Here is a 17,374-nt window from a genome sequence, read left to right as displayed (position 1 = left end):
GTTTTTTTAATGGTAAAGAAAAATTTAAGGAGAAATTAATAAAGAAAGGGTACTAACCGGGAAAGAACTGAAATAAGAAATATCGAAAGCTGAGAGGCGCTGCTGTCATTCTGGCCAAAGCCAAAGGAGGTAGAGAAGGAACTGGGGGACGGTTGGCTGCACAGGCAGGGTAACTGCTCAGAGTGGTGTGAGACGGCTGCCGCACATGTGTAGCCAACTGGGGCACTGCTACTATAAATCTCCAATTAGAAGCGCAGGGCACCAAGACACCTAAAGTGGAGCACCCACAGGGACACAACTCTAAGAAGAACTGTAGGTTGTCTTGTGTGGTTCACTTCGCCCAACTACATCAAAGGGATGAATTCTGGCCCCAAGAACTTCAATGGGCCACATTTTCACTCTAGGATTTTGCAGTGAGATAGCTAACCTACTGCAAAACACACACAACTTTTTTGCTACTGTAAACCCTGCCACTGTCTTCGATGTGACTTGTGCCTGACAGAAACACTGAGTTAAGATGTCAGGAGTCATCTTTTTCAAAGAGTGGCTCAAGAAAATGAGGAGTCTATAGTAAAGGACACTTGAGAGAATATGACTTCCTACTGCACAGGGGAGATTCATGGGTCTGAAGTGAGTCCTTCAGTTAGGTTCATTGGAGCCTCTTGGACATTTTTTCCTGCACGGCATTTAAAAGGTAACAAATATGATCCATGGTGGCATCTGATCTCCTTAGCCATGGATGATGGTTAGAGGACATCAACAGTAGCAAAATGCAACAGCTGTCATTCACCTCTTTCTTCACTGACAGTGATGACCTGCGTTATCTTCCCAAAAGGCCAATTATGGTGCTTAGCTGTGCAAACTACATTGCAGCAGCCTGGGAGCCAACCCCCTCCTTGGAAATGAACGACAAGCAGTAACATGTATCGCTGACCAGGGAGGATTATGCCTGTCACTAACTGTATTTCAGAGAAATCCAAAGCAGGAGACATGGAATCTAACAATTAATCAGATCAAGGCGTATTCAGTGATTCTCTCTCTGCATCTAGCATTTCACATCAGACAGGCACATGTCCAGAGAGAGATCATCGCCTGAGGAATTAAACCTTATAAAAACTTCCATGTCACTAACAACAGGGACTAATCCCCCCTCTGTGGTGCCCTGCTTGTTTTCTTTGACAACAATCACTGCCACCAGCTCTCACTGCCTTCCCTCATTTCCCCTTTTTGTAATTTATTTAACTGTGATGGAATTCATGGCAATGTCATTTCAGGAGCTGCTGTTGCAGCATGGGCATAACCCTCAACACAGTTCCATCAGAGGGGACTTTCACACCACATGCACAGGCTAAAGAAGCGACTCAGTCAGCTTGTAGCAATAAATAAGCTCTGACCCATCATATGGGCTAGCCACTAAAATGAGACATGATCACACTTACCCAGCATGTTACATCAGCACACTTTATGCTTGACCCAAAGCAAGAGTTGTATGTTTTTTCCTAATGCAATTAATCCCATTATGAACATCTCACCTCCTCTTTTTGAAGATCGCGAGGATTTGGAAGATGTGGACCACTGCTTGGTTATCCCTCTCCCAGACATGGCTTCACCAATATTACTAGCAGCGTCTGCCACGTCGTCAGAGGACATGGCCTTGCTTTCAGCATCGTTCTCGCCTGGGGAATCTTTGGCTCCATGTTGCTCTGCCTCATTTTCACTGTAGCTGAACTGGGCCATCTTCTGAGCCAGCATCAGCTGTGCCTCCTTCTCGAGCTGCCGGATGTCCTCGATGGTGAGCCCATACCATTCATCCTGCCAGCACCACGCCTGCCGGTGGGCTCTCACCATTACCTTCCGAAGGCCTGCAAAGCAACAACATGCCAGTTACCAGCAAAACTAACACACTACAGGAACGTTATTCATCTAGTAGAAGACTCTAAATCACCACTGAGTTGATTTTAGTGGCATTAATTACACAGAGCTAACCAATCTGCCATAAAGAGGTCTCTGGGATGTTACCAGGCATTTGAAATCTATAGAGACTGGTCAGTTCACTAATCCTTGACCACAGTGACCCAAAAACTGCACTGATGTTCAATGGGTCAAAGTCTGCACCACTAAAGACAATGCAAGTTTTGCCACTGATTTAAGTTGGGGATCGTTTCATATAATCCAAACTCAGAGCTGGATTTCATGACCGGCTCCCCTCTCTCTATAATGAACCTAACTAAAAAGCCAGACCCAGCTACAACTCACACTCCGAATTTTGGGAGGTTTGAAGTCTGGATCCAAATTGTGTGGGTCAGGTATTTATCCCTGGTCAAAGCTTTGTCTGGTTTCCTATCCAGGAGAGTTTCAAACGGTGCTATCAGGTTTTCCCATGAATATTGCATGCAGCTCTACTTGTGGGCAAAATGGAATAATGAATATGAACTTCCAAACTAGTGGCACAGGAGGAGAGAGAGAAAGAGGAAATATTTTATTTCACAACATACACGCTCTTTTTACTGACATATTAGAAACATCTAGTGAATAATGACATCATTTAGCATTTTATTCCAATGCACCACATTTCTGAAAGGGAGAGCCTTCCAAACATCCACAAACGAACAATATTTATGACTGTGCTCCAGACACTTTCTTCCAAAGTTAAACATGATGGCCACCATTACCAGGACATTCAACTTTAAAGCAGATGTCATTGCTTGGGATTTTCAATGAGGACCACTTAAAAATCTCATGGTCGATCATGCCCTTAAACTGGTGATTATCTCTGACGGATGCACAGGGCATACAAACAGCACATTCCAACTTTCAAGTCTTTTACAAACATTAACAAATTCATACTCACAAACCCTTCAAATAAACAACATTATCCACACTTTACATATTGGGATACGGAGGCAGAGATGAGTTAACGGACTTGCCCAAAACAACAGAGGTGAGATTGGAAGTCCAGAGTTACTGGCACTTCAATTATTGTATCGAGCCCCCACATTCTGAGTGGGAATGATACTACAGAGGAAAGCTCTGCAGACAGTCACCATTCCAATGAGGCCTCTGACCTAAGATCACTGGCCACAATTGTGCTTCTGATATAATGAGCCACAAAGAGGTCACTGAACTGCCCCAGGATTATTGAAGCCAATTAACAATTAATTAAGGGGAAAAAAGCAGTCGAGGCAGTGGGTAAAGACTGGCTCTCTCAGCCCCACAGAGAATAGAGATGGGACAGACCTAGTAAAGCAATCCTCCACGCCCTCTGCCCCGGCCAAGGCAGAACTGCTCCCCACAGAATATAGTTTTCAGTTGTTTGTATCACATGATATTCACAGCTTCCTTAGGAAAGCCATTCTTAGAAATCTAACTACCACAAAGATTTTCCAGATCTTCAGTCTAATGTTACTTTTGCTTAGTTATCTATTGTTTTGTAGCAGCCTAAAAATCATTTCTCTCCCTTCCCTGTCACTTGCACCCTTTAATTATTAGTAACATATTACCCAATACATCTTCCTCCTCCCCCCCGTGGTTGTTTTTATACATATATTTGATTCTTTCTTTCCATATAAGTCATTTCCTCCAGCCCATAGACAGTGTTGTTGCTATTCATTCTGGTGAGTTCTCTAGTCAGTCTGCCAAGCATCACGAAGTCATTTATTGCCCCTGATAGAATGACTCAAGACAAGAAGGAGGTATATTGGGTCATTGGTTCTTGTGTCAGATCAGTCTGAGCTCACCGTATGCTCAGGCTATGTTTGCAAAATACAATGTCGTGTATCAATATTTTGTGCGTGCTTGCCAGGCATCCACTGCCCTTTTTCATGAGGTAATTTCATGCAACACATACATCTCCTAGCCACCGCACTGTGACCTTTTGGGGCAGGGCAGCATCTCAATTCTGTTTAAATTCCCCCAGTCCAATTTGATTTTGTTTCACCAATCAGATTATTTATCATAGACTTGCTGGGGAACTCTTTAGCTACGGGTGTCATCGCCAATGCCTTTCCCAAGAACAGCCGGACATTCAGCAGCTACCAACAAGGCTTAAACTCCCAGTCACATGTCCCCCTTTTTTCTGTGGCTGAGACTCTAAAGCCAAGAAATTCTTTCACTAGTTTCAACTGTACTGTGCTCTGCTCTGCCACAGCTGTGGTTGAAATTTATTGTGGGTTGGAATTGGCACTTTTTAGGACGGTGGCAACACTCTGAAAAGTATTGCTTAAACGCCTTGAGAAAGGGTGTGTGCTTGGTCCGATCACAGTGACCCTTCCAGCTCCATCTCAATGCTGGAAGCCTGCTTCCTCTGCCTGCCCCTATTCCAGAACTCGGGAGGCTCGTTAACATGACAATCTCTGCTCATGCTACTGAATGCAGCATCCGACGAAGTGAGCTGTAGCTCCACTTATGCTCAAATAAATTTGTTAGTCTCTAAGGTGCCACAAGTCCTCCTTCAGTAATGCCTCAACTGCTCTGCTTCTCTCAGAAACTCTCTGTGTAAAGGCTTAGAGAGCTCTGATCACAGACCTTTGTTTTAATCATTAGGACCAAGAAAATCACATGGGATAAGCAGTCAGCCTCCTTTAATTCCTCTTCACCTTCCTGTCTCACTCCCCTTCCCTTAGATTATAGGAATTATATGTATAACCCCCATCCCAACAACAAGAGAGCAGTCCATCTCTTCTGTACTAGAACTGGATGAACGGTTTGGCCGGAAATCTAAATCACCTCTTCCTACAGCACTATTGTTTTGAAAATGGCATCATGGGGCTCCCTGTTTATTGTGTGCCTGTCATTCCAGACCAGAAGTTTTCATTTAACCAGTAAAGACATAGAATCATAGAATCATAGAATATCAGGGTTGGAAGGGACCCCAGAAGGTCATCTAGTCCAACCCCCTGCTCAAAGCAGGACCAATTCCCAGTTAAATCATCCCAGCCAGGGCTTTGTCAAGCCTGACCTTAAAAACCTCTAAGGAAGGAGATTCTACCACCTCCCTAGGTAACGCATTCCAGTGTTTCACCACATGTTTTTTTCTAACTGCCAGCCCCGCAGACTCAACCTGGGATATGACAATTAAGCTGGGCATGGCTCTTTCAGGCACAGGACAAGATCTGGAGAGGGAAAAAGAATGAGATTGCAGTGTACAATTTGGCCTCTAGAAAGAATCTTTCTTGCTGTCTATGATCTAAGTTCTTACCTTGCCCCCACTGCCGCAATATCTGAGCATATCACTAACATCACTGAATTTACCCTCAACACCCCTCTGAAGTAGAAAAACAATATTGTGGCAGCTTGACAGATGGAGAACTGTAGCACAGAGGGACGGACCATGTAACCTTTCCAAAGTCACAAAGGAAGTCTGTGGCTCAACTGGGAATTGAACCCTGACTTTGAGTGTCTGTCCAGTGCCTTAATCACAAGACCATTCTCCCTGTACACGAAGGGATTCCCAGTTCCACTGCCAGATCCCAGGAGAACTTTCTGGGGCTGTCAGAACAAAAAGCATTTTACTTGTAAGCTGGGCAAATGTGATCTAGTGTCAATAAGAGCAAATAACCATGGAACTTCAGGATGCTATTTTTACAGAATAGAGCTGCAACAACCTGGAAAGTTGCAACAGACCCTGCTGAGCAAACCACTATCGCATGATAATATGGGTCAGGTTTGCTGAACTTGGTGGAACTAACCTTTACTGAATTGTGTTCTTTCACTTTTGACACTTTTAATGTCCATGTACATTGCAGTTGGCAGCATGTTTCCTAACTCAAGTAGACTTACATGCACTAGCCGGGCTTGAGCTAATGCACTAGAAATAACAGTGTAGCCGGGGTACCATGGATGGGCCAACTTGGGCTAGCCCTGTGAGTATGGACTCCTAGGGGGTATGTACTTAAGGACGGTCCTACTGGCTCAGACTAAAGGTCCATCTAGCCCAGTATCTTCCAACAGTGGCCAATGCTAGTGCCCCAGAAGGAATGAACAGAACAGGTAATCATCAAGTGATGCAACCCCTGTTGCCCATTCCCAGCTTCTGGCAAACAGAGGCTAAGGACACCATCCCTGGGCAGCTAACCCGAGCCACCACCATGCTAACCCCAGCTATACTGCTGTTTTTAGAGCATGGTAGCTTGATCCTGCCTAGTCAAGCTGGGAAGCACTCTCCCAGCCTCAGTATAGACATATCTATAGATTGGAATGCAACAGACTGGTCCAATAACATGAAGAAGAGCTAGTGTTACCTTGTAGTCTCCTAAAGAACTCTCTTTTGCTCATAAAAGAGACGAATAGTAAGGGAGAATCAGAATTGATTTTCATCTTGAGAAATTTATAGAGATCAAACTGTCACAAATCCCTGGCTTGTCTCATTCCCATTCTCACCTTCATTTATGGAATGAGCACAACCCTGTTTATCCTTATGCAGACAAGACACCCACTAAAGTCAATGTGAATTCGGCCTATGAAAGAAATGCAGGAACAGTCTCTTTATGGATAAGCACCAAATACCTCTTCAGCCTACATAATAATAATAGTTAGTGAAGAATGTGGTTTTATTAACTCTTCAGGGAGTGTAACATTTTGACTAAAACAAAAAATATTGCCGTATTTTTTGACTTAAGAAAAAACTAGTATCTCTGTGTTGATTTAACGGTAATATTTTCCACTGTTTTAAGAAAGATCATCCCTTGTGATTATCAGCAGGCAGTGGACATTTAATCACTTGTCTTTCAAACTTGTCATCCCAGCCAACCCTGTTACAGTCAAATTATAATAATACTTCTAGAAGTCAACCAGTGTGAAGCCATTGGAGGGCTCTGTCTGTAGCTAAAGATCTCTCTTTGCAGTTCAGGGTTTGCTTTTTCTATTTAAAGTAAAACCACAAATACAATCCAAGTATAACATAAAAACACTGCAGAATCTAAGTATATCTGGGCAGTTGTTTTTACACACAAGTGTGATGTGTCCCAAGCATTTTATAACACACTCGCAATTTCCTGGCTGCAGATAAAGGAAGTCTGATTTCCCTTGTGTGGCACTTTATTTCCTTGATAACCACAACAGATACCATAACCTTGTCCGAACAGTTCTAGTTGCTTGAACATTTCTGATAAAATGTAACCCTGAAGTTGTGTGTTTATTTCCCCCCCATTTCTCTTATTTAGGCTACTCACAAAGCAAAATGATATGGTTATGTCTGATCCTCCAGGTGCAATCTGTTAAAACACAAGCTTAGAGGAGATGCCAACACTTGTATATAGCACGCTGTAAGGGCTGGCCAATATATAGCAGTCCTTCCATAGACTGAATTGGGCATTGGATAAGACCTTACTAGATGAGTACTTTATGGAGAAAGTTTAAGTGAAGCAAAACTTCTCAGAAAAATATGGGCTTATCCAGAAAATTCTCAAGTTATCAGCACTGGCATACACATCAACTAAAATATACGCATGTACAAAGGGTACCAACTGAGTGGGAATGGCAAAAATCCGAAACTTGTGTAACATTGTGCACCATTAATGTAATTAAACTCTTTGGGGTTCACTCCAAAGCACATTCAATTAGCACAGCAGACTAGATTAATAGCCCACATTTTAAGTGAGTGTCTCAAGATGTCAGACAACAGCGCGACTGTCCAGTTAGTTCACAAATGACTTCTATGTTCAATGAGAGACTGAGAACATTTCAACAGCCTCTCTCAAAGCCATTCCCTTCCTTATCTTGCCTCTCAGTAAGTCAACCACATATTATAATTTTCCTATTTTTAACTAAACTAATGTTTTCTTCTCTTTCAACTCTTTCCCCAAACTTTCTATTGTACTTCATTAAGGGAACACAGTCTAAATAACTACATAGTGCAGAGAATTAGGAGTCTGAACTCCTTCACTCCACTCCCAGTTCTGCTGCTGACTTGTTGACCACGGACAAGTCACTTTGCTGTTCCATGTATAAGCTTCCCCCATCTGTAAAATGAGGATAATAGGGAGTTTGGGATGATAAAAGTCCTCAGATGAAAAAGACAAGAGAAGTGTGAGGTCTGAGTAAAGTTTAAAAAAACCCCCAAATTAGAGTTTACTAATGCATTGTGATTTCGCTATTACCAATGTGGCCTGAGATAACAAGCACATCCTCCAAACTGTTACCAGTACCAAGGAAATGTATTAACAAAAGGGAGACACTCTCTCACATGGCAAGTATTGCATCCAGGGCTGCTAAGCAAGGCTATCCATCTCCCACAAATACCCAACTTTTAATTTCCACTCTTTATTCAATTTTCTGTCTCTGCTCCAAAAACTTCTTCTATTTATGCAACTTAAAGTCACTTCAGATCAAAGATGTATTATTTATATCAATAAAACACAGTGGTAAGGAGCCCGAGTGGCAGACAATCAGATGATATGGCTCACTGCAACAGCTGGATCAACAAGAGACTGAATGAAGTCTTTTAGGAAATATACAAGGCCATCTTTCCGAAAGATCACAATTTAACTTATGCAAAGCTCCTTTTTTCCGAAAGATCACAATTTAACTTATGCAAAGTTCCTTTATGAATAGGACTAGAAAGATTACATTTTTATTGCTAAATGTCAGTAAACGTCAATTTCACCCAACACAAGCAAACCAATGAACAATATTTCCATCAATAATAATCGTAATTTACAGATAGGCAAAGAAAGAAAAATGCTGCTTGAGAAGTTACTAGCGTTTGATTTAAGGATATTTATTTTGTATATTTTGACTTGTGATGTTGACAATTTGTGTTTTAACAGTTATAAAGCTTTAATGTTTTGAATCTCAACCTCCACAGTCATTAAACAATTGCTGTCTGGCTCCACCCTACTGTCTGACACCTTCCATAATTTCACACAATGAAAATGTAAACTGATAAAAAAATTTAAAAAATGCTTAAAAATAAACATTGATACTATTTGTTGAAATCATGAAAAAAACAATTCTGCCAATCCTATTTATGAGTAATTGAAAGGGCCATATACTTCCTCTTCATTTTCCAGATAAAAAGGGCTCATTTTCTTTTGTTGCCATATTCTGTGACAGATGAAATTAACTCATTTCCCCAATATACTGAGGGGATTTGTTATAGCAGAAGAGCCATCTACAGTATGGTCTGTCAGGGAGGAACAATTTGTCCACACCAGACTGAAAGACTGGCCAACAACCTCAAGTTATGGAAAAAGTAAAACCAAAATGGCACTGGCAGAGCTCTCGATGCCTGCTCTCAAGGCTAGTGAATGGACTGTAACAGTGCTCCTGAGATAACGAATGCAGAATGATTTCAAACAATGGGACCAATACTCACTATTGTAAGCAGTACCACAGTCGTTCTGCATGAGCGGGCAGAATCAATTCAAAGAAGCTTTGCCAATAGGAAGGAACGACTGTGCAGATAACGTAGGAAAATGTAGCGTGAACAGAACCTGGGTGTCATTACTTAATGGAATCCAAGGGCTTTCAGTATATACATTTGAATTAGGACATTACATCTGGCATCTTCATTTCCATTTTAATGATTGTGTTTTAGTGTAATTACTAAAATCTTGGATTATCTGTCCTTTTTCCCAGCACTCACACACATATTTTCTGAGACATCTGTTGGTTAGCATGCACACATTCACTGCCCTCTACTTCCCTACCTTCTGTGAGCCAAGAATTTAGTGTGTTTTACATGGAGTTTTAAAGTAAGCAAGAGCTGAGGTTTAGTACAGTTTTGTTTCAGGTAGCTGGGAACTCTTAAAAGAACACTGAAACTTAACTTGATAACACAAGGTACTTAACTGTACGTGTCATTTACCACCTCTGCATTGCATGGGTAGCCACTTGGCACTCAGCAAACTCCCACAGCTCTCTCCCAACCTAGACTGGGCTCATTATAAAACCTGTGGTGGACTCCCCAACTGAATTTGCTTGCGCTAATGTAATTCTCTTCCCCAATTATTGCCCCAAACTGAGACCCAACGCAAATTAAACTTCTGAGCTTCAATAAATAAATAAAATAAATAAATAAAAACTTTTAAATGCTGAACTGTTTTCCAAAACCCTGTTTCTGTGGGGGTTCTCCCCCCCTCCCTATTGTTGGGAGCATTAATGCATATGGGTTTGGGCAGAGTCGGGAAGTTCCAAACTACTGCAAGAAAACCTGTTTTCACAAAGCATGATTTTGCAGACTCAAAGTTTTGGATAAGCAAACAAACTACAGGGTGTTCACCCAAACTGAACCAAATCTCCAAACCTTTAAAGGTCTTCTCTTCACTTCATCTAGCACAAACAGAAGTGCCTCCTCCTCTATAGAGACAAACTAATGAAGGGGTCTAAAATTTGAGATCGGCTGTTGGAAGAAAAAGTTAGAGATGTATTTTCCAAATGGATTACCTTATTCCACCTACTCCCTATAGTGCATGTCCCAATAATTGTCTCCGAAACTAGAGCAGTTGAAAGCAAGGAGGGAAAATGACCCATCTGAAAGTGTACCTACAGATGAGATACAATGGAATGACTCAGTCGCAGGTAGAGGGGGGCTTGTTTGATTTTTCTGCATTAGCTTTGCAATTTTCTAATGCAGATGAGAGGTTAGAAAGCAGTGTTAACCAGTACCAATGCGTTCACAATTCATTGTCAAAGTGCTAAAACTTGGCATTTGAGACCCTACAGTGACTAGAAATATCAGTAAAACCACAGGATCCCTACTAGAAAGAAGAAATTACGGGGCTGCACTGGCCATTCAGTTAGCACGGCAATCGATGACCAATGGCCTTATTTAACACGCATCAGTGCCATCGCTCTGTACTTAATGATAATGCATCTAATCAGTACAACATTTCTAGATCATTGAATGTGCATGTTCTGAGCAAGCAACCTTCTAGGCCCCCTATGTAGTAGGGCCCCCCGATAGCCTGGATTCTTGGGAAGGACACTTGGCAGATTTCACTGTTTTAAGGAACCATTTCATCTCTTTTCAGACCAGTTGTACATCCTGCCTATTGTGGCGTGGCACAAAAACTGTCTCAATTATGTTACAGATTTTTTGCAAAGCCAAAGCGCAAATTATTACCAACACTGCTGCCATTGTCCTGCTGTGTACAGCATCCAGTTAGCTAGTCCTCTGACATAAACACTAGTTGGCCTCCTTTAGAAGCACTGATCTAAGAATGCACATGCTAATCAGTGTGGTACCTTTACTGTACCTGACAATTGCCACTGATCCATATTTAATTATAATCACAAGAGGACGGAGAGCCTTCAGTAGTGCATCCTGGAGGGCTGAGAGATTTGTGACTATGGAGAGGCACTGGCCAACCTCCTCCCACTCAGAAGGGAAGCAGGGAGGCCAGAGAGAGAGCGGCTCTGAAAATGTGGGGCAGGGTGGAGACTCCCCACCTCCCTCCACTGAGCCCTGTGGCAGGGCCCTCTGCGAGGCTCATTTACTTGGGTTTGGGAGGCAGCTGAGGATTTGGCCCTTTATAAGGAAAGCCAACAGACCTTTGAAAGCGTTAGTTAGATTTGTGACAGAAGAATCCTTTTTCAGAGGATTAAGGCCCTGTCCAACATTTTCCAGGATACAGCTATGACCAAACATGGTTAGGGTCCCCACACAGTCTGACTGCAAACAATGGGAATGATGCTGACTACTCTGGTAAGTCCCACAGCCATCCTGCATGGCGCTGTCAAAATCAAACATGAGAATCTCTTTTTGGGCATCTCTTGTGTTATATGCACAGGATTCTGTACCAAGTATTAATCTGAGTAGCCCAGTGACCTCTTAAGGCATCCGCACATGAAAACTGGGCACATACTGTTTACGTAACATGCTGCTGCTCTCTGACTCAGAAATGCTAAAAACAATGTTAAAATTTTGACAGCAAGTACAAGACTACAATTACTCACCAACGTCATGGATAAACCTCTCGATTTTGGACTGCATCCCCCAGTATCTGAACTCCACTTTGCACAGTTTATATGCACACATGATTGGATATTTCCCAGGGTTGTTCTTGTACCCCTCAATCCAGTCCTCTGGCAATGGCCCTCTTTTAGTCTTCACAGATTTATAAACCTTTGGATCCTCTTCTGATTTGTATTCATGTGGTGGGATAGGATCTTTAACAATATCAATAGGATCTAAAGGCAGAAAACACAAACAGTTTTTTTTTAAAGTTTTCCCTTTCTGCATAACTATAAAACAACACTTTTAAAAATCGCTTTGGTGTCTATCAGAAACATTAAAGCAATTTAGCTCCTTTGTATTTTCCCTTAAACAACTTATATTTAAACTGTTTATACAATTCTGCTAGACAGTGATGTTGACAATGCCAGGAGAACTCACATGCACAGTCTTAGCAAATGGATATTTTTGCCCAAAGATTTTGTAAATCCAGGGTATTTTGGCAGATCGGTCTGTTACATCTTTTCAGCTGTAAGAAGAGGGTTTTTTATATTTCACCCTTCAGCTCCTCTCATGCCACCACAATGCTGTAGCTCTGCCTAAATTTAGAAGCTTATAATACAACAGTCCTTTTCTAACATCATCATAGAATAGAGACTAGCCACTGAATATGGTACCATTGCAGAACATCACAGTGATGTTACTGGTTTACTTCTCATTTGCTGATGTTGTGCTATGCACAATATGTAATCTGAATTTTCTGCCTTTGAAGTCTAAAGATTATTTAATGAACACTTTTGTGATAAGGGGGACCAAGCAAGTGTAGCTGAACTAATGAATATGTCTTAAAAAGTCTGTAAATAATCCTGAGATCGGAAAACATTGTTAGAGGATCTAAACTTCCATCTGAAGCAGTTATCTCTCAGTTATTCCCTCAGAATTGACAGGCCTTTCAGTAAGTTCTGTATGAAAGAACATGACTCAAATCATTCTTAAATAGAGTCAAATTAGTACACAAAGGCGGATCAGGAAGGTTTGACATTTAGTGACAAGAACACACTAATCCAGGCTGAAAATTAAAAAAAAAATGTCAAGCCTACAGAAGTTAAACACAGTAAAATTGCACCTTAGATACTAAGGTTAGATACTAAGGTATCAGTATTAGATACCACTGATAGGCAGCATTTCAGGAGTGGCTAAGAAAAAAGGTACAGCAACCACTAGGTGTCCTTCTTTCCAGAACTAGGATACGGTGCTTGCTAATCTCACAGTTCCTAAAAGAAGGCCAGGCAGAACTCAAATCAATCCATGAGAGTCTCAGTAGTTTCATAAGCAAGTGATGCTTTAATGGTGTGTAACTATAATAATTAGTACTAACTCCGACACAATGGATCTACTGATTATGCCATAGGGACTGGCCAGTAGGAAATACAAATGACAGGAATCAGGATGACACTTGCCATTTTCGGCCTTTTCACAAAATGCCCCCTTTTGCCTTCTTCACATTAAAGTCCTTCGTTTGTAAGGCTCATTAAACTGATCTGCCAAAAAAGGTGCAAATGGGAATTTAATGCTGAAATGTTAGCCAGTGCTGCGATGATACTGGGGAGAAAGGGGGAAGAGCCTTCATGTGTTTTGAAAGTTTACATAGGAACAATGTTTTCCCATACAAAGAAAATATATTATTATATAATTATTTTAAAATAGCAATACTTTCCCCTTTGATAGCTCTTTCTATCTGGTATCTCAAAGCCCTTTAAGAAGCCTTAGTCCTCACAGCATCCAAATGAGACAGGGAAGTATTAGTCCCATTTACAGTTGGAAAAATTGAGATAGATGGAAAAAATTAAGTGATTTGCCTAGCTTCACTCATGGTCTGCAGCAGGGCCATGAACAGATCTCCTAGTTACCAGTTCTTTTTTGTAACCATTAGACAATGCTTCTTCTCCTAAGAAAAATTCTATAAAAACTTCTGTGTAGCAATCAATAGGCAGGATAGAAGAAAAAGTGAGGGAAAAAGTGATATTCACCAAGAATTGTCTGTCTTTTTTCTGCAGGAGAAAGGTTGAATACATTGACATGATCCCCTGGATCGGCTTTATAAAATGTTTCAATATCAATAGAGAATTTCTCCACAAAAGGACACGTATACCTGGAAGAGAAGAGTAATGAAGCTTAGATTAAAGCCTATTAGATTTGATGGAGTAGAGAGAAGTGCTTTCATAACAGACACCTAAACACCGGCTGCGAATCCAGGCCATTTCTCGCTCATGTTTTGCTTTAAGATGCAATCTGCATGTACAAAAAAGGAGCCAATGATTCTGCTTTGTTAACATTTTGTTCTTAAGGCTAGAGCATGGCCTGAGGATATGGCTTATATGGGAATGCTCTGCTACACTAAGACTCCAAGACCACAGACTATCTCCGATATTAGGCTAAAAGTGACTGGTGCCCATCACGCTAATATCTGAATGCCTTCCAAATACAGTGAATGGCAATGTCCCTAGGGGCCCCATGGAGTCTTTGGCTCGCTTCCCTTTTTGGGATAAAAAATCTACTAGTTGTAGGGTTATTTCTTTTTTTAAAAATAATAAATTAATAATAAATAATAACAACAACAATAAAGCCCCCACTATGTTAATATCTGAGAACCTCCAAAGTATCTATTATTTTTGTTCTATCCTTAAATCTCTCTCTCTCTCCCCCTTCTCCGACTCTCCAACTTAGAACAGGGTTGGGATGCAAATCCAATTTCACTTTTACTAGGCAGTGTTTGACATGCTGACCTTGCCATCTTCACATACATTTAAATATAATCTAAGTTAACTATCAGATATTTGCAACAATTAGTGAAACATGCAGTGTGACACACAAGACTCTGTGTAAAACATTAATGATTTTCCATACTTTGGTGCACAACTGGGCTTACACTTTTAGACAATGGGCCAAATCCTGAAGTTCTCACACAGCCTGCTCACACAAATCTCTGAGGACTCAGTAAGGATTTCAGGAGTTGGTGCCAATGTTTCTCTAAAGGTTCATGGAAACACAAGAGATGTCATTGTGACTCAGTCATGGCAAGTAAAGTGACATTCAGTTCCTTTCAAAATCTAGGGAGGGCTACATGGAATAATACCTTGTCCTTGTGTAAGGATATGCATTCCATGACTCCTCTTCAACTCTTAAAGCTGCCTTTGGCAGGATAGACCGAAACCAACTGGGTATATGCATACCAATATGGTATACTTTATGGGTATACTGCCCAATGCCACCAGGACCATCCGTGTATGGCCTATTCTCCAGGATCTCCACTCCACTGCCTTCTCCACATGTCTCTTCTCTGCTCTTTTTCTGAAAGGAAAAGACACCACTGTTTTTACTTGTACACATTTTACATACCACATGCTCAAAGCATGTTAACACGAGAGATGGCATTTCCCTTACATGAACTGACTGATATTCAACACCCGCCACTAACCACCAACACATAAGAACATAAGAATGGCCCTATTGGGTCAGACCAAAAATCCATCTAGCCCAGTAGCCTGTCTTCCAACAGTGGCCAGTGCCAGCTGCCTCAGAGGAAATGAACAGAACAGGTAATCATCAAGTGATCCATCCTTTGTCGCTCATTCCCAGCTTCTGGCAAACAGAGGCTAGGGACACCATCCCTGCGCAGAACTTCCTCACTGCAGAGCCACCCAATGATCTAAGATTATCACATGCTACCCCCAGAATCAGAAAGATTATAAATGGAAGAGACCTACTGGGTCATCTTATTTATCCACTGACCAAAGCGGGAAGGCAGGTATGGTCTATTAGACAGCGGCTCAGGCCAAAAGCCTAGTGCAGGACAGCCTGGGAACTGTGAAGAAGTTAAATCAAGATCCAAACCCAAATGTCACAGGCAACTCCCCGATCTATAATGGGCTGAATCAAAGCTCTGCATTCAAACACCCTGAAGTCTGGATTCAGATCTGAATTGATCAGACCACACCACATAATCTTTTACATTACCAGAAGTAGCAGCAATAGGGTTTTGCCTGCTTTGACACGTATTTTTGCAATGTTACATCAGAGTGACTAATCAATAAATATTAGCTGCAACATCACAATGCAACATATAGGCAGAAAATGTAGCATTTAGTGGCATTTTCCTCTAACGATCCAGGAAGAGAACTCTTTAAGAACAGCCTGAAGACTACACCCTGATTAAAGATATTTAGAGAAGAAATATATTAAATTTGCCAGAACGCACACAGTGCCCTCTGGCAGCTTCCAAATCCTGGCTTATGTTGAGAACTGTCCCAAACCCTGGCAGCATTCCTTCCATAAGAAAACCTAAGTTCAATGCCTGCAAAGAAAGACAGAGATGCCCAAAATGTTCGTGAACTTCGAACACACATGCTGCAGCAGGTAGGATAATGCAGGGAGTTTGATATTTCAAAACACCTGTCTCATTTTCTTTGTTTTTTAAAGTGCATTGGAAAGGATAGCACTTTGGAAATTAACCAGTTGGAGTTAGTAGTACAAACTGACTGTAAAAGATACTGCAATACTCACCCTTTCTTTCTGGCAGAAAAACAACATGAAAGGAAACATGGTTTAACAAAAAGTGATTAATAAGATGTAGAAGATCAGAATCTGCGTCTGAGGACACAACAACAAGCAAAGAAGAGCTATTTACTTTCAAACCAATTCTTGAAGCATTTTAAATCTCCCCAGATAACAGACAAAAAAAAAAATCAAAATATAAAAATGTTTTGGGTTTTTTTTTTGTAAATTGTGATATGCAGTTTAGAGAAGCACATTTGTAAAAATAATTTATAGAGAGAGCATTGACCTGGCTGTTCATTAAACACACATCCTCTTAAAACAAGTTACTGTCTTTCAGTGCTTATGTAAGTAGTGGCCAAGTCCTGCCCAAATATTTATGACAATAACATTAAATAATCTTGATGACCTGAACATTTTGTAATTTCATAACATCTCAGGTCTAAGAAAAGGCAGCAACCCAGCAGGCATGGCGAATGTGTCAGACAGAATAATAGTAGAGCATCTGGTCTGAAGTTATGGTGCTCTAGAGTTTCATTACATGGCGGTAGTACATGAAATCTGAAGCAGCAGGAGAAACATGGATGACATATTTAGTGCCAAATCACACCATGTAAAATCCTGCATTGGCTGCCTTGAGACCTACCACTAGAGATGATAAAGTCTCCAAGAACTGAGAATCAGATAACAGCTCCCTGCTCTGGGCTGAAACATGAAATGGCCTCAGCAAGCACCCTCAGTTCTCACTGAAATCAGCACCCAGGATCAAGCTTATTATAACACACACAGAACAATAACTGTGTGTAGATTTGCAGACCAACACTTGCACTGGATTTGGATGCTGATGACTTATGTGGCCCGTTTTTATAACCATAGCTGATACCAAGACAGGTAGGTGGAGAGGGAAAGAAATCTAGGCTTTATTCT

General features: G+C 41.2%; 1 protein-coding gene across 8 annotated transcripts in view; it reads right to left on the bottom strand.

Annotated features, from left to right (window-relative positions):
• The window catches only part of PITPNM2 (phosphatidylinositol transfer protein membrane associated 2), a 232,456-nt gene that overhangs the window by 59,554 nt on the left and 155,528 nt on the right, over positions 1-17,374 (bottom strand). For all 8 annotated transcript variants that reach the window (XM_073313000.1, XM_073313003.1, XM_073313006.1 and 5 more), the window contains 4 exons: positions 15,030-15,244; positions 13,924-14,045; positions 11,896-12,129; positions 1,533-1,862 (listed from right to left, as the gene is read on the bottom strand). In XM_073313000.1, coding sequence (XP_073169101.1) covers positions 1,533-1,862; positions 11,896-12,129; positions 13,924-14,045; positions 15,030-15,244 — 901 coding nt within the window. The remainder of the gene's footprint in view (positions 1-1,532; positions 1,863-11,895; positions 12,130-13,923; positions 14,046-15,029; positions 15,245-17,374) is intronic.

Source organism: Lepidochelys kempii, chromosome 15, assembly GCF_965140265.1.
Source record: "Lepidochelys kempii isolate rLepKem1 chromosome 15, rLepKem1.hap2, whole genome shotgun sequence".
NCBI classification, from domain to species: domain Eukaryota; kingdom Metazoa; phylum Chordata; order Testudines; family Cheloniidae; genus Lepidochelys; species Lepidochelys kempii.
The sequence above is the reverse complement of the archived record's forward strand: the minus strand, read 5'-3'. Positions and strand labels throughout refer to the sequence as shown.